This window comes from Haliaeetus leucocephalus, unplaced genomic scaffold (genome assembly GCF_000737465.1).
Source record: "Haliaeetus leucocephalus isolate CR32 unplaced genomic scaffold, Haliaeetus_leucocephalus-4.0 Scaffold13, whole genome shotgun sequence".
NCBI classification, from domain to species: Eukaryota; Metazoa; Chordata; class Aves; order Accipitriformes; family Accipitridae; genus Haliaeetus; species Haliaeetus leucocephalus.
Genome location: NW_010972449.1, coordinates 418,074 through 444,301, shown reverse-complemented (window position 1 = coordinate 444,301; position 26,228 = coordinate 418,074). Strand labels below are relative to the sequence as shown.

At 38.9% G+C, this 26,228-nt stretch overlaps 1 protein-coding gene across 1 annotated transcript in view; it reads right to left on the bottom strand.

Moving 5' to 3' along the window:
* MED13L (mediator complex subunit 13-like) overlaps window positions 1–26,228 on the bottom strand; it is a 203,120-nt gene that overhangs the window by 7,318 nt on the left and 169,574 nt on the right. Inside the window, exons 16-28 of the mRNA XM_010574210.1 lie at window positions 25,774–25,979; window positions 22,414–23,360; window positions 21,630–21,809; window positions 19,728–19,951; window positions 18,970–19,162; window positions 16,234–16,678; window positions 14,537–14,756; window positions 11,579–11,767; window positions 8,545–8,768; window positions 7,980–8,122; window positions 6,061–6,219; window positions 4,838–5,014; window positions 2,408–2,562 (exon numbers count right to left, since the gene is read on the bottom strand). Coding sequence (XP_010572512.1) covers window positions 2,408–2,562; window positions 4,838–5,014; window positions 6,061–6,219; window positions 7,980–8,122; window positions 8,545–8,768; window positions 11,579–11,767; window positions 14,537–14,756; window positions 16,234–16,678; window positions 18,970–19,162; window positions 19,728–19,951; window positions 21,630–21,809; window positions 22,414–23,360; window positions 25,774–25,979 — 3,462 coding nt within the window. The remainder of the gene's footprint in view (window positions 1–2,407; window positions 2,563–4,837; window positions 5,015–6,060; window positions 6,220–7,979; window positions 8,123–8,544; window positions 8,769–11,578; window positions 11,768–14,536; window positions 14,757–16,233; window positions 16,679–18,969; window positions 19,163–19,727; window positions 19,952–21,629; window positions 21,810–22,413; window positions 23,361–25,773; window positions 25,980–26,228) is intronic.

The window sequence follows — 26,228 nt, the reverse complement described above, 5'->3', positions numbered from 1 at the left end:
TGTAGAGTAAAACCTAGATGAACCTTCCATACCTGAGGAAGTTGGATAGGAATGCTTGGTGTGAGCTTGGTTACCTCATCCTCTCTGTGTGTGTATATGTATCCTTATCTATCTACAAGGGTCTCACCTTAGGTATGAAAAAGAGTGACTGCCATTCCATTCTAGAGTACATTCCTATTTTAAATGCATTTGGGTTTTTTGGAAACATCCTTTATTATTTTGCTCTTACTTCTGTTTCATAGAGGAAAAACCCAAAAGAAGCCTGCAAACTATTTTAGCTTTTAACTTATCCCAGAAGAACTGGCATTGCAGTTCACTGAATCTATAAATATCTTTTAAGTCAATAGGTTAAAAAAAAAAAAGGAAAAAAGATTCCACTGCACAGAAACCAGCTTAATCACAAAGCCTTCACTGCTAGTCCTTTCAAGCAGGTCCTTCCCCAACAGTAGTATCTTGATCAGGAATCAAAGAAAGTTAAACACTCCATAAAGCTTGGAGAAGGCTGCAGCTCACCTGGCTGCAGGCACTCAAAGCCTAACAGCAAACCTTGAAACTGGCTGCTGAGCAATCAGGACTTACACTGCTAAACTGCAGCAATCAATTACGGGTTACATGGACGGAGGCTTGACCTTCCCTGACCCACAAGGTAATGATCACACGCTGTTGCTTTTTTAAAACCAAAAATTACACATCAATTACTAGGCCCTTGTTAATGGTTAAACTGAATTACTATGACAGGTTCATCTAGAAATGGCTTGTCCGGGTCTCTAAGCAATTTGGTCATTAACCTTCCAGTGCTGTTCTTAAGCCACTTGGATGGAGTTCCATTGAGAGTAAGTTTTGTAAATGCATTTCTGAAAGTGGTAGAGAATAGAGATTGTTGAAAGAACTAAATGAGAGAGAGAAATTGTAATGAGTGATGAGTTGTGATTTATGGCTGGAAGGTTTAGTAACAGAATTTAAAACTTTTAATTTGCCAACATACCAGTTTGAAATAACCAAGTGACACTAATGTGCAATTATTTAGCCTTTGAAAAGCGGGTTGGAGTATTAAAATAAGGTGATCTCAGTACACAACCACCTTACAAAATACAGTATTAGCATTTTTGTGGCTGATGCAGAAGTAATTTTTCACTCAGACTGTATTAAGCTGACCATTGAAGCATTTTTGGCAGAGGTTGCGAGGAAAATGCAGGCAGGACTTTTTCCTTCTGGGTGGTGAAACTTAACACCATTTTTAGTCATTTTCAGGGAGTGAGAATGCTTTTCTTAAGATACCTTATTTACATTTAGAAAAATGCAGTGCTTTGTTACAGAGGCTGAGTGGCAACATTCATGGGCAAGTATCTTAGCTGTACGTATACCTCAAGTATCTATTCTGTACTTCCTTTCATACCAGATTTATAGTTTCTCTTGAGAGTGTTTAAAGCCACCAGTGATAGTCACTGATCCCAATCCAGTTACTTAAGTTATTACAGACCACTAAACCAGAACTTTTAAATGCATGGGGTTATCTGTATCTGTTTCTTGTAGAAAAGTTAGCCTGTTTCTTTAATAAAATACTGTATTTAGTAAAGAAGGAATATGCTACTGCTTTAAATGTACTATTTCTAGAATAAAACTTCTCCACAGGAAATAATGAAGCATCAAACTTCTGCATACTTGCGATGGAAACCATTTTAAGAGTACAGCTAAGCCTTTTACACAATTAAATGTATAAGTAAAAGAGTTCTACCAAACATGATCTGAATTATGTTAAAGCTGATTCAAAAAAAATACCTTGAATTACCAAAAATAATTTGCATTTTAAGTAATCATTGCCGTTTGGAACCAACTTTGTAAAAGCCACTTCAAACAAAAATAACTTTACATCACTATGTGCTCTGGGCTAATTTTTACTAAGAAAACAACATTTACATAAACATTCAGCACCTGCAGAGTTTCTATGGGTAGGGTTTTCCTATTAGGACAATTATCTGTCTTGCCTCCCCTAGAAATTCATGTAAACAGAGCTGTCATACCTTCCTTTCTCTCAAAGACTTGTCACTTTGTGCCAGGGACATTCCATATGATTTTCCAGAAAAAAAATGGATGAATACAGATTAAATTTATACAGGGTCATAGATATGGCTCTGCCACATGAAAATATACCTTTTCTCTCCTCTTCCTCTCTTCCTCTCAATCATCTTGTACGCTAACAATTACCTTTACAAATGTAAATAGTCAAGGTAGAGGCATCTTCTACAATAGTATTTAACCAGCACCTACAATCTTAATGTTAATTTCTGCTTGCTGTTGACCTAATTATGTTTGAGAACCTACAGGAAAAAGATTTTTGTTGGAGGATTGGGGTCTCTTATTGTGTTTTCTTTTAAGTAGCATACACCTTAAAGTGCTACAGCCTTACCCTACTATGCTGGAAGTGAGATCCCACTCCAATGCCAGATGGTGATCCAGGGGAAGGAACTGGGGAGGAATTTGGTGATGAGTGAAGATTCCCTGTTATTAAAATTCTAATGTCATTGTCCATGTCATCTGGGAATGGGAGGTCAAACATGTCATCTGAAAAGGAAAAGAAAGAGAAATAATTTCCAGCATGCTGTACTTGCTTTTGTCAGGATTTTTTTGTAATTTACTACCATCCCCTTTAATTCATTATCAGCCTTTTTTTTTATATACTCTTGAGACAGATGAAAGCAGAGATAAACATTGTACTGTTTAATCTTTCTTAGTACCTTTGACTGCAACCACACAGACTTGAAAGGGAAAGTTGGCAGACTTCTATTAAAATAATGAATTTTAACAATGGTCACAGAATGAACAAAAATCCTGTCATACCAGCTTAATAAAAATCCAAATTGAACTTTGTAACAGAAAAAGTGACACCTCGCTGTAGTCAGTCACAGAAATCCATTAACAAAATAATTGAAATACATTAAACAAACCTACTTATGTTATGCTCAGCAGGTGCTGCTCTTTAGGCTTCTAGTGCTACACACCAGCACTTTGGCATGTTTGCTCAAAATACTTGGGGAGGAGTCCTAGCAGCTTCAAGGAAATTGCTCACAGAATTGCTATGGGCAGCAAGGCCTGCTCCACACTCACAGGCAATGAACCTTCATGATTATTTCAAATACTGCACCAGGATTTCCTACAATGCAGCTTTCAATATTTTACTTTCATCTCAGAAATTGAATACAGTTGTATTATCATAACTTGATATTTTAATTTGGTTTATGTTAATATGGGAGAAGGTCATAGCAATACAGTGAAAATGTATTTGCATTCTATGAGAAGTACATTCCATCGCTCAGTCATTTGCAATGCAGGTTATGATACCATGAGTAATTTGCATGATGGAAAGCTAAGACAAACACAGAGCAAAAAATTAGAAGCATCACAACACGGTTTATAGGGTTTTTCTCCTTGTCCAGATTTCTCAGCAGGCAAAGAACTTTATACGGTATAATGACATTTAAAGTACATTTTAGGGCACAGAAAGGGACAGTGGGAGCTGTCTGAATTGGCTGGATTAATTAGAATTGCAGCCACATTTATACTAAAACACATGGAGCCCTAAACAAGTCAGGCATTTCTACATATTATAATAAGTGACATCTCTTGAAAAAGAAGAATTTACTCCGCATGAAAATGGAAAAGGATGTGTTGTCTTGAACTAATTTCACCTGAAGTCCTAGTGTTGAAATAGGCAGGTGGTTGTTTTTCTTCAGAAGATGAAGAGAAACACTGGATTGCAAGAGCAATGAATTGGATTAACTTCACTTAAGTTTATTAACTTCTGTCCTACAACCTCAGTAAACAAAACAGAACTAGTGTCATGGTCTGCTTAGCCTCCAAAGCATAAATGAGATGGCTAATAGCATAGGAAGCAGTTTAATCATTAAGTAGAACAGAGTTAAGAAAATTAAATTTAACACCATTTTGGAAAACGCCAGTTCTTGTACCCGATTCTAATTAGCATCTGAAGCACTAAAGGGCAGGTTAACGCAGGTTAAATATTTGTCAGTGCAGCATTCAGTCAGGATTCTGGGGCCTCGAAAGGACAGCTGCTTAAGTATTAAGAGGGGTAACTTCCCTTCTGTGAGGCCCACTGAAATTCCAGGAGGAACAGATCAAAGCAGACTCTTTCCTTAAAAATAGTTGGCCTTCTTTCTTCCTCTCTATACTGTAACTTCCCTCTTCATAAAATACTTCTATTGTAAATGTTTGTAGTTGCTCTTGGTTTAAATTATCTTACAATCATTTTTAGGGATTTATGGCAAGACAGTTAGGAAAATACTTACTTGATACAAAGTATTAACCAGGGTCTTCCTCACACAAACTATAGGGTTAAATACACTTGAAAAAGCACACTGCTAACATTGAGAATTCTCAGGTTGATGTACTTTGTCTACTTTACAGGAAGATTAAAATTCTAAGCCAAGTACCTCCTTCCTCAAAAGCTCTGTACACAACAGGGCATGAAGCGAACCACTACTATAAGAAACAAGTTGGCCTGATGAAGTCACAACAACAAGAAAAAGCATTTTATATCCTGTGCCATTTTGCATATTGATTGGTCTATCATTTGTGGAGTAAATCAGTATGATTATCTGAAAACAGACTTCAGAAAAAACATAATATATTATCCTGTAACTATAAAGTACAGCAGTGTTCTCTTTAAAGTAAATTAGGGTAGTATGGGGTCCGTGGGAGAACACTGGTCCACTTGCTTAGTTTTTTTATTCATGACCGGTACAGCTCTGCTGATATTCTGAACAGGTGACTGATCATTCGCAAGTATTTCACCTCTTACGCTAGACAAGTGCTTACTTACCATTAGTAGGGCTGAATCCATCCTCATTGGGGTAATTTGCTGGTGCTACCTGGATAGTAGCAGAGGTTGGGAAAACCAGGATGTGTGTACAGGAGGCATCCTGAGGGGTATTCAGCTGAGATGACTGCAGATTCAGCGCAGTACTCCGGCCAAAGACTGACCCCATAGTGACAGCATCTTCCAGAACAGAAGCAACAGCAGAGACATTAATTTGCATCATCTTCAAAATATATGTTCTGTGTTCAGTTAAATTTCTGTGCATCTAATCTGGATTTGCAAGCTAATTCATGTGTTTAAAGGTTCTTATCTTAATAAATTACTGCAAGAGCTTGAAATTAAGATCACAAGTTATATAGATAATATTTATCTATATGAATTTCCATACAATGCCCCACCTTTCCATTCATTCTGCTGCCCCTTAATCAAAGATTTACTTGTTAAATGAGCAAGTTAAATTTATTTTTGACACACATCTGTATAATTATGAAATATACCCCACTTTGGTTGACATGAAAAAAGCATAACTTGCCCTCTATTTTGTCACATTACAAAATCTCTGCTTTGAAAACTATTCAACTTGATGAGTAATTTTCAAGCTTGTTTAATTCTGTTCCACATAGTAATCTTTTCTTTCTAAACTTGAAGAACTGGAGTAGTTTGTAACGATACGTCACCACGTACATTAAAAAATACGTGCTTACGTAATACAACAAATAAGTAAAGGGAACCTCAAAATTTAATTTTATTTCAGCTTAACTCTGTGGACTGCAGCTTGTAATGGAATTCTCTAAATAACTTAAGCATGTGCAAAGGCAAGTAGGTTTATCCTTACTCCCATCTACACAGACTCCTATTCTTTCACACTGTAGACTCTTACAGTGTCTGCTTGCATGTCCTCCTTGCACGAGGGTGTCAACAACATCACCTTTCAGCTGACGAGAACTGGTCTACCTGAAAACATGACCTCCCCAGGGAAAAGGTCATCAGTTTGACAGTGGCATACAGTGAACTTTCCCCCTAGGAGCCTACACTCCCAATGTAGCATCTCCTCTTAGTACTTTTGGGAATTGGGCTGTCTCAACCTATTTTCTACCACATTTAGCTATGCTAGTCAAGGTCATCTTGTTGGACTCAAAAGTCTCCCAAAATTGCTGTGCTTATGTGATAGCTGTGATAAAAGAAGAAGAGTTTCATTGGCATTTAAATAGTTGGATAAAATTTACCTGGCATCACAACAAATGACCCCTGTGGCTCCATGGCAACTAAGCAGGCACTGAGGATAGAAGGAGAGTCTGCTGATGAGATGCCACACATGCGGCACACCTCCTTTAGTTGTTTGCTGATTGTCTGCAGGGAACATTCCCCAAGGAGGATACTCCAGTCTGAAATGAATAAACATTATGATAGAACACAATGGAGTTCTGAAATAGCTAGCACTTGCTTGAAAATAGCAAAATATTAATAACACTTTGCATTTCTTTAACACTGTACTATTCTGGACTGCCTCCCCATGTAAACAAGGTGTATGGCTCTGCAAACTGGGTATTCAAGCAGTTACTGCCGAGTATTTTATTCTGAGGTAGTGTGCTGGTCTTCCCGTGAGCTAACTGCATTACTCTGGCAAATCACTGAAGATGATGTGTTTCTTTAAGAATGAGTCTTTCATTCTACCTGTAAGGTAGGAGGTACTTATCTGATGTGAAGCAGGGCAACAGATTAAGGGTTCTTTTTCTAAGATTTTGTAATTTTTTTTAATTTATTTACATACAAATCTTTTCCTGAAATGCACTGATTCTTTCTGAAAAAAAGGACATCTGTTTTCATCTAACATGCTGCATAATTGGAATACTTGAAATGTAAGCAAAGAGGTATGAATTCACACACTTGACATCAGAGAAATTTTGTTAAACTTTGTTATGAGTAAAATACACTAAATAAAGCACATTTCAGTGGAGGTGCAGATATACATTCAAGAAACTACATTTAGCCATTTAAATGACATTATGTGTCCCAACAGAGGAAAGGAGTTGCTGATTAAATTCTTAATCTGTTTTCCTGCCTTCGTTCCATTTAACTTCTGTGTGTGAGATGGATACCAAATTCCCCTAACAGGGCAGGCAACAGCTCTTCTTCCCTGCATGTACTATATGGGAGAAAGCATTTAATTGCTGCTTTTTCCTCCCTAGAGTATTTCTTTGTGCTTGCAGACTGAATTGTTATTTATTGTGCACCGTTTTTAATTTTTTTCCCCCCATCTCATGAAATACAGAATGTCTTAAAATAAGCTAACCAGAGGAATTCATGTCTCCTTCAGTTATTAATGTAAAAGACAAACACTCATCAAATATCTTTATTCTCCTGTCTAATTTACCTTCATGTTCCAACTCAGGAGATGGGTGAAGACTGAGAGCACCCTCTCAGAATCCCATTTTCTTCCAATCAGTTACCAGACAAAACCTGGATAGTGGCCACAGCCATTAGAAATGGCAGAAAAGATGCTGAATGCATGTATTTAAGTTAGCGAGAGGACTCACTGTTGAAGTGAAGCAAGGCAGTCCCTACCCTTGTTGGATTAAGGCACCTATACCTAAGCCACTCCAGAGCTCCCTTTCAGTTCCCACAAAGCTGTTCGGAATGCTAAATCTTGGGAACTCTTGGCAGACTGCAGGGAGTGCCTTATTGCTGATTAACATGGATTATCAGCTAGTTTTGTATACCACAGAAAAAAAACTGAATTTTTTTTGTTCAGTAACTTTTTTTTGCAATAATTTTTTGTTTGTTTAGTTTAAGTTTAGGAATCAGAATTGAATCTTGTTTCTATTTCTGTAACACGATAACTTGTTCACATCTTTTTCTAACATGTGACATACCCCATGACTTCCACTTGGAAGTACACTGTGCAAATACTAGTTAATCTACACAACATCGACAAGACATGAGGGAGTAATGTCAAACCCAGTGTACAAACAAGCAAATTGTTTATGCAAACCAATACAAAAATTCAGTGCCAGGGTAGGATTATCACTCTCAAGTTTCTGGTTTTAAAGGTTTGTGATCGATTCTGTAAGTCATTCTGCCTTGCACACTAAGGCCATGTCTCCATTCCAAAACCACCGGCAGTGACAGCACTGACATCTCATACCTTTTAACTCCCCGTGGCCTAGGCGGCCGAGCCGCCCGATTACAACTCTCCAAGGCAGTGATGTCATCTGTACAATACCAATGCACCATTCCCACAGCTTCTGCAGACCAATTTTACGTGCAGACAACTTGCTCCTCCTTGACCTGGAGATTAAGGAAAAAAACAAGAAAGATGACCATCGAGGACAATATTCAGATTTCTATTCTATATGGTTATTTCACTGCTTACCCTCTATAGGAGTTCTTACAGTTCTGTGGCGTGCCTAGCTTACCTTTTACTAACAAGAAGCAGAAAAAGTATGTGTCTGCTTTCAGTACTATTATTGCAGTGACATGCAACACACCGGTTGTTCTTGAAGGTAAGATTTGTAGGTAGCATTTGTAAAACAAATGTAACACAGTAACTTTTTTCCTCTGGAGTTTAAAAGTGCCAACTGAAATGTAACATTATCATGATCACATCAGCAGGAAAGGGATCACATCATGAGAAGGGACATGAAAAACTGATGGGAGAGAGGGATGACAACTATAGACCTAGATATAAAGTAAAAAGTGAAGGTTTCTACCTGTTTGGTAAATCAATATTAACTATGCAGGTTTCCAACAATTCACCATGAAGGTCAGTGCAGGATGCCAGAAGCCAACGCTGATCGTGAGACAAACAATATCCAACAAAAAGCACATTGTATTTCTGACTGGCCTCTCCAAATGTTTCTCCCAGCTCTGTCTGTTTGTCTTTGATGGGTGCCAATATGAAAGGAGGCGAGTATAGCTGGATTGGGCTGGGCCTCTGCAATAACGTCAACACAATCATCAGCAGATACATCAAAAACTATTTAATGCAAGAAATATGCAAACACAGATTGGCAGTGAGTACAGAAAAATGCGAGTTTGAAACAAATAAATTTAAGGCATTCATAGTCCACAGAGATACTGGGAAAAGGGTGGTTATAGACAATTCATTTCTGCTAGTTAAAACTGATGCACTTCAAACCTTATCTAAAGATTTCTTTTTGTATCCAGGGTAACTAAGGTATGAAAACAGTCTTTGGACAGTGTGATATCAGTCTCTGAAACAGTCAGGAGCTTAAACCTGTTGCTCTGTATATCCTTTTGCTAAAATTGATGCCATCTGCTCACCTCTGTCTATTCATATACTACCTACAGAACAGTGGACAGCACAATCTGATGTGAGGTACCAAGGTCTTCAACTCAGAAATTGCTCAGGTAGAGCTCAGACTTCATGTACAGTTTTCTACCTAGGCATTAGGTATAACATACTTCCATGAACATCAGGCATGATGTCAGAAATTCTTTAAGTCTTATAGCTCACAGTTTTATTTCAGAAATACTTTGGTTTTTGAATCAGAACAGAACTAATTCATCAGATGTGCTGTACATGTGATAGTGCTTCTCTTTCTTTAAGAGACAAACTACCCCTCATCCCTCAGAAAACCAACCTGCAAAAGTTTATAAGAAATCAAGGCCATTCAACTCCATTTAACAATAAGTAGAAGCAAATTAGTATTGTAAATAATACACATGCAGCCCTCCTGCAGAGCCTGACAGTAATAAGTTATTAAATCCATCTTTTAATTAAAAAAAAGTCATAAAATCACAGGAGGCTAAGACTGGGAGGGACCTCTGATCACCTAGTCCAATCCTCCTGCTTAAATGGTCAACTAGAGCAGGTTGCCCAGGACTCTTTGAGTATCTGCATCATTGGACATAGAGCGATATTGGATGTCATCTCCAATGACAGAGATGTTCAGCCTGCCAGGGCAGCTAATTCTAGTGTTCAATCACCCCTGCAGTCAAAAAGTTCTCTTGTGTTTTTCCCATTTAAAAAGAATTTCTTGTATTTCAATTTGTGCCCACTACCTCTTGTCCCATCACTGGGTACCACTGAGAAGAGCCTGGCTCCATCTTCTTTACTCCCTCCCATCAGGTATTTATACACATTTATCAATTAGAGCCCTCCTGGCTAGACAACTGCAGCTTTTCTCAGCATCTCCTCAGTTGTCAGACGCTCCGGTCCCTTAATCACCTTTGTGGCCCTTTGCTGAGGAGCCCAGAACCAGACAGAGTACGTTCCAGGTGGGGCCTCACCAGTGCTGAGGAGAGGAGAGCAATCGCCTCTCTTGCTCTACTGTCAGCACCCTTCCTAATGCAGCCCCGTCTGCTGTTGGCTTTCTTTTCTGCAAGGGCACATTGCTGGCTCACATTCGTCTTGTCCAACAGGACCTCCAGGTCTTCTTCTGCAAAGCTGCTTTCCAGATGGTTGACCCCAAACCCATCTTTGCTTTATAACTCCTCTCTGAAGAAAAAACATGATGGGCCTGACCAGACATGCTCGCTAGTTTAGAAACGGTCAGAGTACTTAATTTTTCAGGCAATGTTTGGAAGTCTGCAGTGCAGACTGATAGCAAACGCATGTAAAATGGAAAAAGTAGAGATCTGATTAATTAAGTATGCTAAATGCAAGCTGCTCATGGAAACATTAGCCCCTGTTTTGGTGTCTTTTGTATCTTCAGAAAATTAAACATGAAATACAAGATGCAAGTTAATCAGCTTAGAGGAAAAGTAAGTTACAGTGTTTTCTTAGAGAAGGGGTATCGTATTTCTGCTTATGTCACTTTCTAGAAGTATACCGCCCTGACAACAGTGCAGGAACATTAATTAAAGGGAGGGAGATGCTTGCAGGGGTCTTACAAGTTTATTGCTCTTCCCCTTACACCTAGCTTGTAGTATGACTGTTGTAACTTGCTGCAAAATCCGTCCTGCTGAACAGATTTTGAGGGAAGTATGAGGACAGAGTGTGAAGAGGAGATGCCGGGGGTGATACCGCTCTTATAAATTTTCAGTGAGAGCTTCTGGTTTTACGTGAGTAATGAAACTTGCTGATAGGTTGGTTTTATGATGATTTTGAAATTAGGTTTTTAAACCCTAACAAGCATGCCTTTATCCCGAGGTAAGTGTTTAACTGTCTAGTTGGTCCATTAAATCTAAATAAAACAGTCATCGTTATCTTTCAAAGAATGAAAAACATTCACGGAAAGTAGAATGGATTATTCTTTTGAAATCCCTGAAATTCCAGAAACAGGGCTTAAATATTTACAGTTTAAAAAACAGATGAGAGAGAAGCCCACTGAAACAGGGGGATTTCTCCATTTCGTCAAGGAGTTAATATGGTATCTGTAATTAGGCACAGGAACTTAATTCATATATATGCATACGTATGTGTATATAAATGAAGGTTGGACATGCACACTTTCTTGCAGGAGTACTATAGACTAAAACTACAAAATGTCTCAGAATCCCAAGTAACGACATATTATTTTCTCTTCTTTCACACTGATCTTTAACCTTTTACTTTATGACTCAAAACCAGAAGCTTAAAATGTTTTGAAAGCAAGTAGTCTGACATTTTTCATACTATTTTCTATTTAGTATTAGCTTACCTTTTCCCTTTATATTATCATTGTCTTTTATACCTTGAAAAAATACTCCAAAAAGTATTTTCTCTATTTTTTTTTGATATTTGAGAAAAGGGGTTACACTTTAATAGCAGGCTTTCATTTTCTTGACACCAGTACTAACCTCAGGATTTTTGAGGGTCATCTCAATGCTGGCAGCAGGCCCAAAGCCTGTGAGAGACTTGATGTGAATCTGTGTGGGCAACGGCCTCCTGCATTGGCAGTACACGGAAAATGCCAAAGACTTCAAGTGCTGAATGTAGAAAACCTGTTCATCCTTCATTGTCTGCAGCATGTACTGGCAAGGCACAATCTATATAATTCATATAAACAATAAAACATCTTTAAAGAGCTGTTCATTAATGTCAAACCAGACTCACACATTCATTAGCCATTTAACAACCCTGACACTTTGTATGTGGTATTCAATTATCTGCATTACAGTATCCTATCAGGGCTACTGCCCTTTTGCATGAATGGCTGCAACATTCAGGGACTACGTTCCCGATACAAAACTGCTGTTGCCATTATAATGATACATTTAAGGTTGCAAAATCTCTCAGAAAGCTAAGACTTGAACCGAAGAGTCTTCTTACAGGGCAACAACAACTGAATAGTACTAGAATACATCAGTAACACACAATAGCAAACACAGCTTACCAGAAACTCTCACCAAATTTTGCTTTCTGTAATATAAACACCATTGAATGAGAAACCCAATCAACTACACAAAAAGAACGGATTCTTTTCCCCAGTCAAGTCTTATTTTTCTGAAGTCCACTTTCTCATTCATACGGCGATTTGGGAAGGGCACATAATTAATTACATGTATAACTTTTATCAAAGTATACCACAAGAAGTAACTACTAGTGGCTTTTAAAAGCAATAGCCTAAGACTTAGGGGTAGTTTCCATTTTTATTTTTTTTACTCCTTAGTCCCAAGCCAAACACCCATATTCAAACACCTTTAAATTTTTAAAACTCTTTTTCTGATCAACATCTTCATTTGCAGGTAGCCTTTACTATATAATCTCGGTATTCGGAACTTTGTGTTTAGGCAGGTTTGCTTCCATAGTTTGTGGTTAGAATTAATATTTGTTTGCTGGTCATGTGCGAATCAGCACTACGGTGTCATTCTTAAAGAAGATTGTAGAGAGCAGAATTAAGATTCTATTACAACGATTTATGTGGTTGTTTCTCCTTTTCAATTTAGTAAACTGTGGAAGCTCAGCAATCTTATGCTGCTGTTCAGTTTTATTTGTTTCAGAAAGTAATGTGGAGCAAGACACTTAAATTTACATGTTCAACCACCAAGAAACAGAACTACAGTAAGATTTGCCTATGAGATTTGAGTTTGGTGGTTAAGACCCATCTGCGCAACAAGAACAGATAGGAGAAATGGCATAACATTCCTTAAGTAAACACAGCGTAACAAAAATAATGTTTTCAGTTCAAATCCTTTTAAAAATCAGAATTAAATCCCTGTAAACTCTTTTTTATGTACTGTTGAGAAATACAGTGCCCTAGATGTGGCTGTGGAAACGTCTTTTCTTTTGAACAGTGAGATCTTTGGAGCAGAAACTGTCAATACAAAATATTTATCTCTAACACTATGAGACCCAAGCAGATTCTTTTAACAAATATTTTCAGTAGTAATAAAACTTAAGTATCACAAAACTTTTACTACTACATCATTCTTGCTTGAACCATTGGAACCGTGGTAGCATATTCTACTTACTAAACATGACTGTGTTTTTAAAAGACAACTTCTGTATCAAGAATTTCAGAAGCTGGGCTTTTCCACTCTATATATGAATTGTAATAAATCTGTAAACATTTGGGTTTGATTTATTTTGAAATAACTGTGTATTTTTGTATACTACATACAGCTGTGAGACTATTGTGCTGGTAACTATATCATGTTACCCTGTACTTACAGAAAATTGTCTACTATTTTGACTTAAAGTGGCAAAATGCCACATGTTTTGAGAAACAAACATTAAGTGCCTAGAAAATAAACAGTACTTCGAAAGAGTTGGTGAGCCCATTAGTTGTGTTATACAGACTAAGATACAATTTCAATACACAGTTTACATGTTCTTGTATTTCAGACATTGCGGTGTCAGGGCCTGTTTTATTTTTAGTATCTTCAGGCCTGAATCAATTACGTTGCCTGCAGTCTGCCACCAAAGTTGTGAGTCTGATTTTCAGTTCATCTCAAAGCCTGAAATATTTTGGTGAGTTTCCCCCATCATTTCAGGGAACGATGAGGTCAAGATTACCAAAAATGACAAATGTTTTCCATGCCCAATTTGAGATGCTGTAATAACTTCCAATTCTTTTTTTTAGAATTTAAATTAAAATGTATACAGAAATCATTCACATGCCGCTTCTTGCACGTGTTGCAGATGTATGTGCATTGCTTGTAATCTCTGGCCTCCCATTCTCCCCCCCATTTATTTAGACCGAGCCACTGTGAAAGAGGAGGCACGGCGAAATGCCGGCAGTCTGGGCAATAGGCCAAGCTCTGCTTCTAACTACACAAATTCAATTCTGAAGTAATTCCATAGTAAGTAACTATTATTATATGCCAAGTTACATGGTAAATTATTTTTAAGAAGCAGATAATAACAATACAATAGTTAAATTATGCATTAAATGTCTGGTTTCACATACTTCTTTTGGATTAAACAGTATAAATCAAGAGAATATAAAAAGCAAACAACTCAACATGCAAAGTAATCGAAGGAGCAACTGGACATTTTTGGCAGTGGCAACCCAAGTTGCAACTTAAATAATTGAAATCTCTCTTCAGGAAGCATCTAGCACATATGATTGCTAGAAGCATGCCACAGATTTGATGGAAGGATACTGTGGCTGCCTTAAGTTAATTTCCTCATCAAAACAAAAGGTAAGTGTTTTTTTAATACATAGACTTGTACTATCAACAAAATAATTTGTACATGTCACCTAAATTTTATATATTAACTTCTATTTTGTATCTTTTAGTATAGCATACGTATCAGAAGTACGCTGTGATAGTCACTCTCCAGTGTGAAGATACAGAGGAAGATAGAATTACCTGGAGAATGAAAGAATTCCTCATATTCTCAGGCAAGTTATCCAACATTTCTGTGTAGCATCTCATCAAACTTAACAGCCAAAAGTTGGTTGAAGCAGATTCTTCATCTGCAGTGTAGGTAAAAGGATCCACCATGTAGATGACAACTGCTGGAGGATAGGCATTGCTGTCCGCAGACTCTGGTTCAGTGGGAATCCCTATTCTTTCCCTCTCTGTAACACTAGAGACATACACATTGTTAAATTCAAAGGCAAGTTAAAATCATTAATTACCGTTTTCCTGTAAAGGTTTGCAAGGCTGAAGCAGAGGAGCGAAGAGGGGAGTACCAAGTGGTTCTTATGTTCAGAAGCAAAACTAAAAACATGGCAACAGTGACTGAGGAGAGATGGCTTTTACTCACAGCAGTTCTTAATCCAAAATACCTGTTATTAATTATGCATTAAAGATACTTACCATGAAGTCTAACATAATCTCATTTAATGCAATCAAGAATAGATTATGTCTGAAGAATATGGAAAAGCTGACTAATATTAACTCTGTGAGTTTTCTTTCTACATATGTGCATGCCTGGGTTTTGGTGCTGTTTAGCGTTTTCTTTTGGGAGAGGTGGAAGGGGGAGGGAAGGTATTGAGAACTGAGGAAAAGTGCCAAAGTAATATTTGTGGAGACTGAAGTCCTCTGTCTGATTACAGAAAAGGTTCCAGTGGTAATGGAAGGAGCAACTGAACTTTTTTTTGCTTGGTAAAACGCCCCTCCATGCCTCAACCATGAATAGGAGGCTCAACATCTGTAAGTGATAAAAAGCAGCTCAGACTTACTTTGTCAGAAACCATGCTGCAGTTGATAAAATGGTATTTTGCATAGATCCAGTGAACAGATGTCTTAAGGATAACCCGAACTACAACAGGATGTGGGCTTTTCACTTAAGATACAGGAACTCCATAACATATATCATGACTATTAGTAATATGCATTATTATGAAAGTAATGAAAAACATGTTCCCTCAGGAAGTTACTTACATAAGATGTTAAAAAACCTTTTCCTGATTTTTATGTTTGATGGATGGCTATTTATAATGAAGTCTTTGAAAAAGTTGTGCTGCTAAAATTTATTTTCAAGTAACAGCAATATAATCCTGTTTCCTGACCTCACAGTATACCTGCTTGCAAAGCAACACTTGCAATGCAAGCAAATTAGAAAAAAAATTCATATATTGCGTTTTGTATCTGCTAACGTTACAGGCGTGATGGTGTGGCTCACATAAGAGGCATTCAGTGCCACATGAGATATCCTGCAGTACCTGACACAGGCGAGGCCAAGCTAGCAGATACAGCTCAGAACCTACGAGACACCTTGTGTTTTTCTTGTACTGCAACTGCAGACCAGGTGGCGCACCCTAAGGCATCTCAAACAGAACTACAACACCCATGTTCACCGCAGTTGAATCAAGTTTTGTTTCTTGTAACAAAAAAGGGGAGGTTGTTTTATTCCAGCTCCCCTTTATCAGTAACTGCTATGAACAAATAAAAATGGGCCCTGCTCCATTTACAACTGGTCAGTAGTCCTGCACATGTCAGAGGGTGCTCTCCTTTCAAGGATTTACGTAAGGCTTAAAGGTTGAGTTGTATGAAAGCAGGAACACAGCGCATTTAATTAGAAGTGCTCTATGAGTCGTTTGAGCAGTTAAGTAACTTACCCTTCCTGTCCTTCTTGTTGCTGTTGTGGTAAGTTTTGACCCAATTCTGTGTCTCCTCCAGGACCTGTGCTTCCTTGTGAGCGGTCTGCTGTGTTTCCCCCAGTGCTGGTGTTTTGCCCCGAACCAATGTTCCCACTAAACCCTGGAGTAGAGGTAGTGGCCATCTGGTTAACGCTGGGTGTTGCAGAAGATGCTGACATCTGTGGCACAGAGGATCCAGAGGATGAACTACTTCCTGCTGGAAGGCTAGTGGTCCCACCACTGGGCGTGGAGTTGAAAGAATTGCCTGCTGGTGGTGCCCCAGCAGCTGAAAGACATGTTGAATTTGAGGGTACAGGTCCAGTGTTCCCAGGTACTGTTTGCGTCTGGCTGGCTGGCGCTGGGGTTTGGTACTTCGGTGGTAGCAACAGGCTGCTGTCAAGCTGCAGAGTGGCTAAGTAAGGTGCTGAAATAGCATATAAAGAGGAGGAGATTAATGACAGTCTGTCAGATCAAAGTGAACTGCATTAACCATAAAGTCATACAGTATTTTCTGCACTTTTAGAATACCCTAAGAGTATACAAATGCTCCGTGAATGCAGTCTCCATTATAAATATTTACTTTGGAATCCATTCTTCAGGGTTTCCATTCTAAGTGATATGAATCAAATGTCTTTAAAAACAGGACTGACTTTGCGGAGCTTTGTGAATCCAAGTTGGTACTGACATGGTACTGACATTATCTCTGACTAGACTGTGTTGCGGTAACGGCTTTATATGGTGTTCAGCTTCGCAATATACTACAGGTTATCTTTGTCAGACTGAAAATCTAAAAATCCTTTTTACCTGAGCTACAATAATGGCAAACTTTAATATAGTTATTTCTGCTCCTCAGTATCAGAAAAAGAGGTATCACAGAGATTATTTTTAAGTAATAAATGAATAAAAAATAAGTAAAGGAGTATTTATTATTTATTTACTCTCAGAGGTGGTAAATCACCAGCAGGGGAAGTTTCCAACACTGCCCCTGCCAGATGCCTCAGGTGTGAACTGAACAGCCCAATTCCTCAACTGGCTGTGCACATGCTACATACTTCTGCATGGAAGCCTGGGGTATTGAGGTTAAGTAGTGTTATAATAATTGCTCCCTCCAAGTTACGTGGTAAATTAAAATTAAAAGCACACTGAATGAGGCAACAGGGTCATCTGAGATAGATGGGTCCTAGCCTGGTCTGCCAAACCTTCCTCAAAGGATGGGGCAAGCATTCTTACACTTTTTTCCAAGACCAGATCACCAGTCCTCAAAGTAAGCAGACTTAAGAATTGTCACACCTTTTTCGGAGCAAAGGGAGTAAGCACTTTTCAAGAAACCACTTAAACATTCCTCGCTATTTTTAAGCAAAGAAGTAGTTTGCACATTTCAGCCGAAGCATGAAACATTGTCCTGGTTTCAGCTGGGATGTAGTTAGCTGTCTTCCTAGTAGCTGGTACAGTGCTATGTTTTGAGTTCAGTATGTGAAGAACGTTGATAACACTGATGTTTTCAGTTGTTGCTCAGTAGTGTTTAGACTAGAGTCAAGGATTTTTCAGCTTCTCATGCCCAGCCAGGGCACCTGACCCAAACTGGCCAACAGTGTATTCCATACCATGGGACGTCCCATCTAGTTTAGGAACTGGATAGGGGGGGAGTGAGTGAGCGGCTGCGTGGTGCTTAGTTGCTGGCTGGGGTTAAACCACGACAAACATTTACGTGGCTGGTGTTCTGTGATCACTGCCTGTCTTGCTGACCAGCACTGTCTCAGCAAATGTATTTCCAGTGACGTTTTGGATGAGTCTGTGTCTTGTGCTAAGATCCCATTTCTCAGTCATATACACAATACATGTTACGTTGCCTCTGGATCCGTTCTGGAAGGGAACAACCACGTCTCTTCCCAGATGAAATCTGGGAGCAATGTTTGTTAGATGAGTCCAGGGACTCATCCAGGCTCAGCGAGGACCAGTCTTCTGATAATACCCCAGCAAACTTGATATCCTTCCATACTCTCAGATTCTACACTCCTTCGTGAAACAAGCACAACTGACATTACGTTATAAAAGAACAAATATGGCAGGTTGCCGTAACAAAAAAACAAAACAACGCACAAAGACTAATCTTTTAAAACGTGTCACTGTTTCAGCCTACATGAGGTCCACAGGAGACCGTGCGGTCAGGGTAATGTGGTTCCAGGTATCCACACCCAATAGATTGAGGGCCCAGTCATCAAGGATACTGTTACTTTCTCTTCTTCACCTGTGTTAACTCATTCTTCCTTTGCAGAGTTTTAGTGAACTTGCCTCTTATACAAATCAATTTTATGCTTCAAGGCACCATGCACATCATTCTGCCGCACGGGCGTGATGATGCGTATCAGCAGCATATAAACCAGATCAATTTATACATTCAGTCTTGTGTGGAACATCTTTGAGACGTACAAACATCTTATACCAAACTGACTTTTCTAAAAGGATAAGAATTGGCTTTTGAATCTCTGACATGATCAGCAGACTGATAAACAACAACAAAACTTTCTAAACTAGGCAAGTTTAACACAGAAGGATTAAGAAATTAAGAGAAAGCCTCATAACACCTTTTTTATTTTTAAAAACGGATCATAATTTGTAACTTAAGAAAAAGCGCCCTGTTTCCACCTACTGCAAATAACCTCTAGAATACCTACAGAAAATGAAACAGCCTTACTAGTGCCACGGTAGACTTACCTAGGTGATGCCGGCAAACTTGCGCGTAAAGTTTGAGTCTGGAATGATTGTCACACTCCTCAGTGCCCCAAGGCTGGTTAAACCATTCGCTCACGAGCTCATCCGTTAGCTTTTGTGCCACAGTCTTTCCCACCCGCATAATCCCATCACGTAACACTTTGCAGATTGGTTTGTGCTGGCCAAGTCTACACATCTGGTGAGGAAAGAAGAAATGCTTGTGACTAGATGCCAAGCACCTGAATAAGTTACGCAGACTGGTTTGTAGCGTAAACCCTTTACTAGCACACATCTGGTGGCTTGAACTGCACTTCTGCCAAAACTAAGGTTACAAAGTAATCTTACGTATTCAGTAGTACACAATGTGCATGCTAAAAAAAGGAACTGGTTTTATCTCCAGCCTAGCAATTACAAGAAAGCAACAGTTTCTTTAATCTACTCCTTGCTCTTTAGGCTTGGCCTTCATGGGTTAGGTTGCAACTGTATTAATACTAGTGTTACATCCTCTGTGAAATAAGAGAATGTGTGCTGGAAAGAGCAGATGGCAACAAATACCCCGAAATGCACAGAGAATAACAGTATAACTAACTCAATTAGATAGTATTCTTGGACTCTGAAAGCGCAGAAAGTTCTCCAGATGCAAGAAATCCTTATTCAAATAATTGTTACTTTATACAACATGGATTTCTCCCAACTGAACATGCAGTAGAGCAGAAATGACACTTAAGAAGAAATAATTCAGTGTGGTTCCTCTTTCCAACCTCGTATACAGCACTCAAGTCCCTGAAGAAAGTTTTGGCTCCATCGAGCAAGGCCTCATTTTCTGGACACACCACGATATAGGCAACATCCCGATGGCCCCCATATGGGTCTAGCAACAGCCTCTCCCAGAATGGCAAGGAGAATGGAGAGATTGTCAGGAAGTCCTTGTCATAACCCACTAGTAAAGTCGGGATCGGAAGAGGCTCAGGAGATTCCTCAGAGCCTTCAAAGAGAAAAAAAGAAAGAAAAAACGTTAAAATAACTGGTTTAACTGCAGTGGGTTCTCTGTACCAGGAAGTGGGTTCTTGTACAGGAATACTGGAAATCACTAATCCCTTGCCATGCTGAGTCTCCTAGAAGTTTGACCATAGAGTGGGAACATGTATCAAGGCTGTATCATGCCTGATAAACCATGTTCTCCCACAGTCTTGTTCCTCGGAAAAAATTATTTAATAAAGGAGAAGAAAGATTTATATTGTACTGAAGAAATGTCATAAAATCAAAGTTCAGTCAGCCAAAGTAGAGGGAGCCGATCCAAGCACCATTTAAACTTTCCTAGAAAGTTGCAATAAAACATCTTTCGGTATACTGTAAATACATGTATTGCCCTTCCCGAGGCTTAATCTCGTGGTTTTACTTTGTCATAACCATAACCACATCTCATGAGTTCCTATTCAATCAAAACTAATAACAGGAATACATAAAATCTGATTTTACAGTTCTTCATCTACCTCCACTGGGCTGTGCAAATACTAAGTAAAACAGTTAGGCAGACTTATTCCCAGGTATATAGTACTAAGCAAAGTTATCATGATTCTAAAAATTGCCTCCTGCTCCTCTCCATAGGCAGTGCTCCAGAGCACTTGCTGTCACAGCTGAGAGGATTACCGTCCAGTTTAACATGGTATCTCCCAGACACTGTGCTCATTAGAAGAAATACCACTGAAATTTTCAAGCAGAAATATACCCATAGTTTCTGCAGAATATAATCCAACTTTATTAAAAAGTCAACATTCAGTAAAAATTTCTGAATCTGTATTAAAGGCTCTGCTACTTACTATATGGTAATTTCAGTTTTATTCTCTGGTAACTATTGGCAATTCCTAACTCTTAAAGTTACAAATGCTGGAAAAATTATTAGATTAGAAGTACTCCTTGTGAAGCACAATAGCTTTAGACAGGAACTGTAGTTACCACAAGTTGTCCCAGCCCCAAAGGAAAGCAGCAATATATCACAAACGCCAACAGAGAGAAAAATAAAGCAAAGCACGATGGAACTGTAGAAAAAAACTAAGCAACACTGCATTGGTTAAGACTGAAATAAACTGCAGGTGAGAAATACATATTTAAAGGTCAGTTATTATTTCGCAAATGTGCACATACAAAACGTATTTTGTAATTTGTATTTTCCAGAAGTGTCACTTAATAGCCAGGAGATACTTAAACTGAAGCTTCTTATTAAGACTATGGGAAACCTTCAAACAAGCAAACCTCTGTGGAGAAAACATACCCACTTTTTGTATGTTTGTATAGCTCAGAAAGCCCCTCTTCCTCATTATGATTTGGTACAATTTTAACAGCTTCCTCTGTCGATGTTATTTATATACCAGCTATTTGCAGTACGAGCCAAAATACAGATTCAGATAGGGAGTCTGATGCTCACCCAGCATTTTTGCACTCTGTAAACATTCATCAATCTGGAAGGGTAAAACCTCCACTACGGTATTCAAGCATGTACTTCAAATGCCTTTTAAGGCATTTTAAAGCTGTGGGAAGAGCAGACCCCCCCCCCCAAGCCATATGAAGAGCCTATTTGTCTAACGTATTTCCAGAAGAAAGTGCACATTTCTATAAAACCATGCTTTCATTTTAACTGTTGGCATATACCACAATATATGTACCATAGGTTCCCCGTCCTGCCATCTTATGGAATTGCTGCCAGGTGAGTGGTCCCTGCACGTGCTGGATGTTCTCCCAGGTCCTTCCTGTTCGCTTCTTCTGGATAGCATCCTGGAGAAAGGGCTGTAGCGACAGCAGCATGCGCACCACATCCTGGGAGGAGAGCATGCTGATATCCAATACTGCAAATGATAAAGGAGCATCAATCATTTTCAGTGAGGAACAAGATGAATTCTTTTGAGGCAGCAGCGTTTTTTGGTTTATTGTTCCTTTGTATTGCTCTTCACAATGCCCATAAAATTTGTACAACTCTAATTAGCTTAATGGCATTTAATGTGGTACTTTATGAAAACATTGCTGAAATAAAGCTGTCATCACAGTCCTTTTCACATACCTTTCAATGTTACTGTTGTCCAGCTCAGTTCATAAAAGAAGTCAGAGCATCTTCAGCATATAAACGGGTAATATTTGATTATAAAATCACCTTTTTTTTTTTTCTTGGTGACACTTTCATACAGAGCATTTCTTTTCTGCTGACTGCTTATACCCTTCTCCAAAGGGACTCTCTCACAATTTAAACCCCAAAGTCTAAGGACAACTGGATTACTGGTACTTTAGATGTAATTTATAAAGCCTTCAGAAACCTGCTGTATTTCTAGAATATTTTTATACGTATCATTTCCCACATAAAGATTAAGTGGCTCACAATTGGCAAGCTTCAGACAAACTTACAGAGGTCACAAAAATATTCAAAAGAAAAGAAGCAACAACTGTTCTGACCCATACCATTGCTGTGAGGCCAAGAATGTACAGTGGCACTTCTTACTAGGGCTTCATCCACTTTTCCACCAGTGGGGTTGTCCACGTACTGCCTGCCTTGCTCAAGGGCATTGAAGCATTCTATCCAGGAGTCGTTACTGTCTGCCTGCAGTCTGTCGTAACTCCAGTTCATACATGGGAGCGTCTGACGGTTATTGGAGGACATGTAATCCAAGCAGCTCAGGGATGTGAAAGGCTGTGTGTGCTGATTCTGGAGGAGGAGGAGGAGGCTCATTGGAGGTTCCTGGGTCCTTCTGGCTCCCTCTCCCATCTGAGAGATTAAGTTGCTTTGACATATCATCAGTCGTCTCTCTGCAGCTTGGCCAATGTCTGAGGTCTTGCCAAAAATATCCAGCTCATCCTCAATGAAGAGCCCAGAGTTGTAACCTAATTTGCGGTTCATGATGGCACTAAAGCCACAGGTGCAACGGTACTGATCCTCATTGGATGAATCTGGGATGTATAATCCGACATCTGCACCTTTAATATTCATATTACAGGCGCATATACAACAACTGTCAAAGTTACGGTCTTTGAAGATGTTCAACACAGAGTCTGAAAGAATCAAGGTGACGTACAGGCTGTGGGCTTCTGGGATGGGCTGAACAGTGGCTGGCTCCACAGAATTAAGCGGTCGTGTTGTAGAAGGGGTGGAAGCAGGTGAACCTTGATCTGTGCTGTCGTATTTTACAGATCCTTGCCCGCTCGCAGTACCCCCACCTCTAGGAGTCCTTGGGGTCCTGGGAGTGCGCGGGGTAGGGACAGAGAAGCGGGGAGTTGCTGGTGATGGCAGAACTCCTGCTCCGCTGTTGCTGGCTGGAGCAGTACTATTTAGCGTCACTGGGGTATTCATCTGAGGAGTGTTCATCTGAAGATAGTCTTGGTCGGCCAAACTCCCAACACTAGGCACATTGCTACAAGAAGTAAATGAAAAACAGAGTCAAATGCCACCACAAACTGGTTGGTTGGGAACATTGATTTTGTCAAAGCTTATTTTTAAATACAAGGAGATGGTGAAAACCGAAAGCATTCATTGTAACTGTAGTAAAGAAAGAACACCCATTCGGCTCATAACCTTCTACTCGTGTATCTTAACTAAAATTGTAATTCTCAACATGAACACTGTTGTTTCTTATCAGTATAATAAAAAGGTATCATCTCAGGCACTTAGCCCTCTTAAAGATTATTCCCATGGCCTAAAACTCAAATGCTCTTGAGAAGAACCTCTAGATAAATTATCAAGTTAAGATTTTAGGATATTTGTAACTCTTTTAGGGAAAAGAGAAAGAATTGTAGTTGTTGTTTTAAACACAATTATCTGTAACGAGACAGACGTTAGTGGAAACATATTTCAGAGGCATAGAAATCTTACTTTTAGAAATCATCACTTTAAATAGCTGTCAGAAGTCATACATGTGGCACTTATGATACTGCCTTATGGTGGTATGCAACTGATAACAGTATCTCAGATACTATAAATGCAAATACTCATTTAGGATTACACAGTCTACAGCACAATATGACACATTACACTACAAACGCTTAGTCCAGTAAAGCTAAGAATCATATTTTTGGGTCATCTCCTGTCAAGACTGGTTCTTATTACTCTGTTTCTGTCATTTTCTGCCAAATTCAAGTGACCAGAGAACCAGTTTGTACATTCCCATGAGATCTAGCTTCCCTTTGGAATGACTCCTATCAAGTAACAGGTAATATGGGGCCAATGAAAAGTAGAAGATCCTAACTCCTCTCTTTCTACATTGCTAATAAGCTGCTCACTTTTCTTGAAATATGTTCACTATATATTAGGGCAAGGAAAAAGTGTAAGAACTCAGTAAGTCTCTTGATAAAGGAGGGTTTATAGGGTTTTTTTTCATGTTTTTCTGTTCTTACTGCGTATTTTGTATGTTATTTAAAAGCAGTACTATTTTAACTCTCACATATCATTAGTGACTTGAAAAGGAAAATAGTGAAGACCTTATTCCTTAGAATCCTTTTATTACATTGAACTGATGTATGTCCAACTCAAAGCAAGAGAGGGGGAAAAAAAATGAACAAAGGTTTGAGGGAGTTCTGAATCTGAAGCAAACCGAATGCCTCAGACTAATAAGAAAAGGTGACCTAGAAACCCTGATTGGCAATCACCACTCTGTCGGAAGCCTGCAGTAATAATCTTCACTCTAATTGGATTATATTGAAAATGAAAGGGGTTTTTTTCCCCAACAAATACCTGAAATTAATAACCAGCTCAGGCCTGGTGAATCAGTTACTATTATGAAAAAACCCGAGAATTAAATTGCTCCCCAGGCACTATCAAGGGTTTACAATTTCTTTTTTGCAATTCTTTTGAGAACACTGAAGGATCCTTTGGAACTGGAAAAGAACCGATTTAAAGGATTGACAGACTGATTTAAAGATACAGGCTACTTCCTCTAGAAATGAATGCAGTGCAGCAGGAGACCTTTGTACTACTATTACGCCTTTTAAGAGGTTTTATTAATTTAATGGTGCAAATTCTTGATAGCTTTCAAAATCTCCAGCAATGAGTTTCTTCCATAAACATAGCTAATTTCTGAGAACTGAGTAAGGAACACAAACTTTTAAATTTAATAGCAGTGCTTATAGGTCACAATGCTCTCATACTTGGCATCTTTTCTGTCAGTATTTAGAAAGGAGAAGACGGCATACATCTGATCAGCATCTGTCTGATGAGCAGCTCCGTATGTGACCCATTCAGGTTAAATCACAAAAGCACAGAAGGGCTAACATGAGAACATGGAGAAGAGAGCTGTCACAGGCCTGCTCAAAATCTGAAGAGCCCTCAGAAGGCGAACTGGTATCATCAGGACCATACGTTGTCAGACTGAAGCTCAAACTAAATACACAAGTACAAACAAGAGGGGAGCCTAACTGCAGGCTAGAGAACTGGACACTGGAATGGGAGGACAGAGACCTGAAAGGTTAAGTGCATTAATTTTATACCCTAACACTTCTGTTTTATGTTGAATTACAGTATTTTCCTGTATCAGAAACAGCAATTAATTCAAGTACCACCTGTTCCTGTTCTTTTAGAAGCACTAAGAGTGCAGTGGACACATACTGTAACACCACCGATTTCCAAAAGCTGTTTTTAATTCGCATGTTCCTACTATCAGGGCTTTTTTTGATCTCAGACAATGACAAATTTAAAAAGTTTAAAATACATTTGCAGGTTATTTTATGGTTCTGGTGCATAGCAAAGGACTGGTAATATATGCAAACATTTTAATAAATGAGCCACTTAAGGTATGAATATGACAAACTAATTTCCTACAAGACTGTACTTACTTGTAGCCATCTCTAATGAAAGTGGCTGCAGGCGGCAAAGGAAGTTGTTCAATTTTAGGAGGAACAGCCCAAGAAGGCCTGAAAATGCAGGCATCTGGTATCTTCAGAGGTAGGAGGCACTGACTTGGCAGTATCTTCAGTGGAGCAAATACGGAGGAGCCCACAAAAGGTTGAAATGATGGAACTTTGTGCACATACGAAAAATCCTGTAATACCCAAGTGACATTGTTTACAACAATGTGGTAAGGTTGCTCTTTATATTTAGATATTTATTTTTAATTAAAACCTATTGTATTGTTTGAACACTCTACAACTGCATTTTTTTCCAAAATTAAGTATGTTTATTCCTTCTACCAAACATTCAAGAGCAGTTCTTTCAAGGAAACTCAGCTGAGGCTCCTTGTTATACTGAGACGCTATACAACTTCAGTGTCAGTAGATTTCACAATTAGATT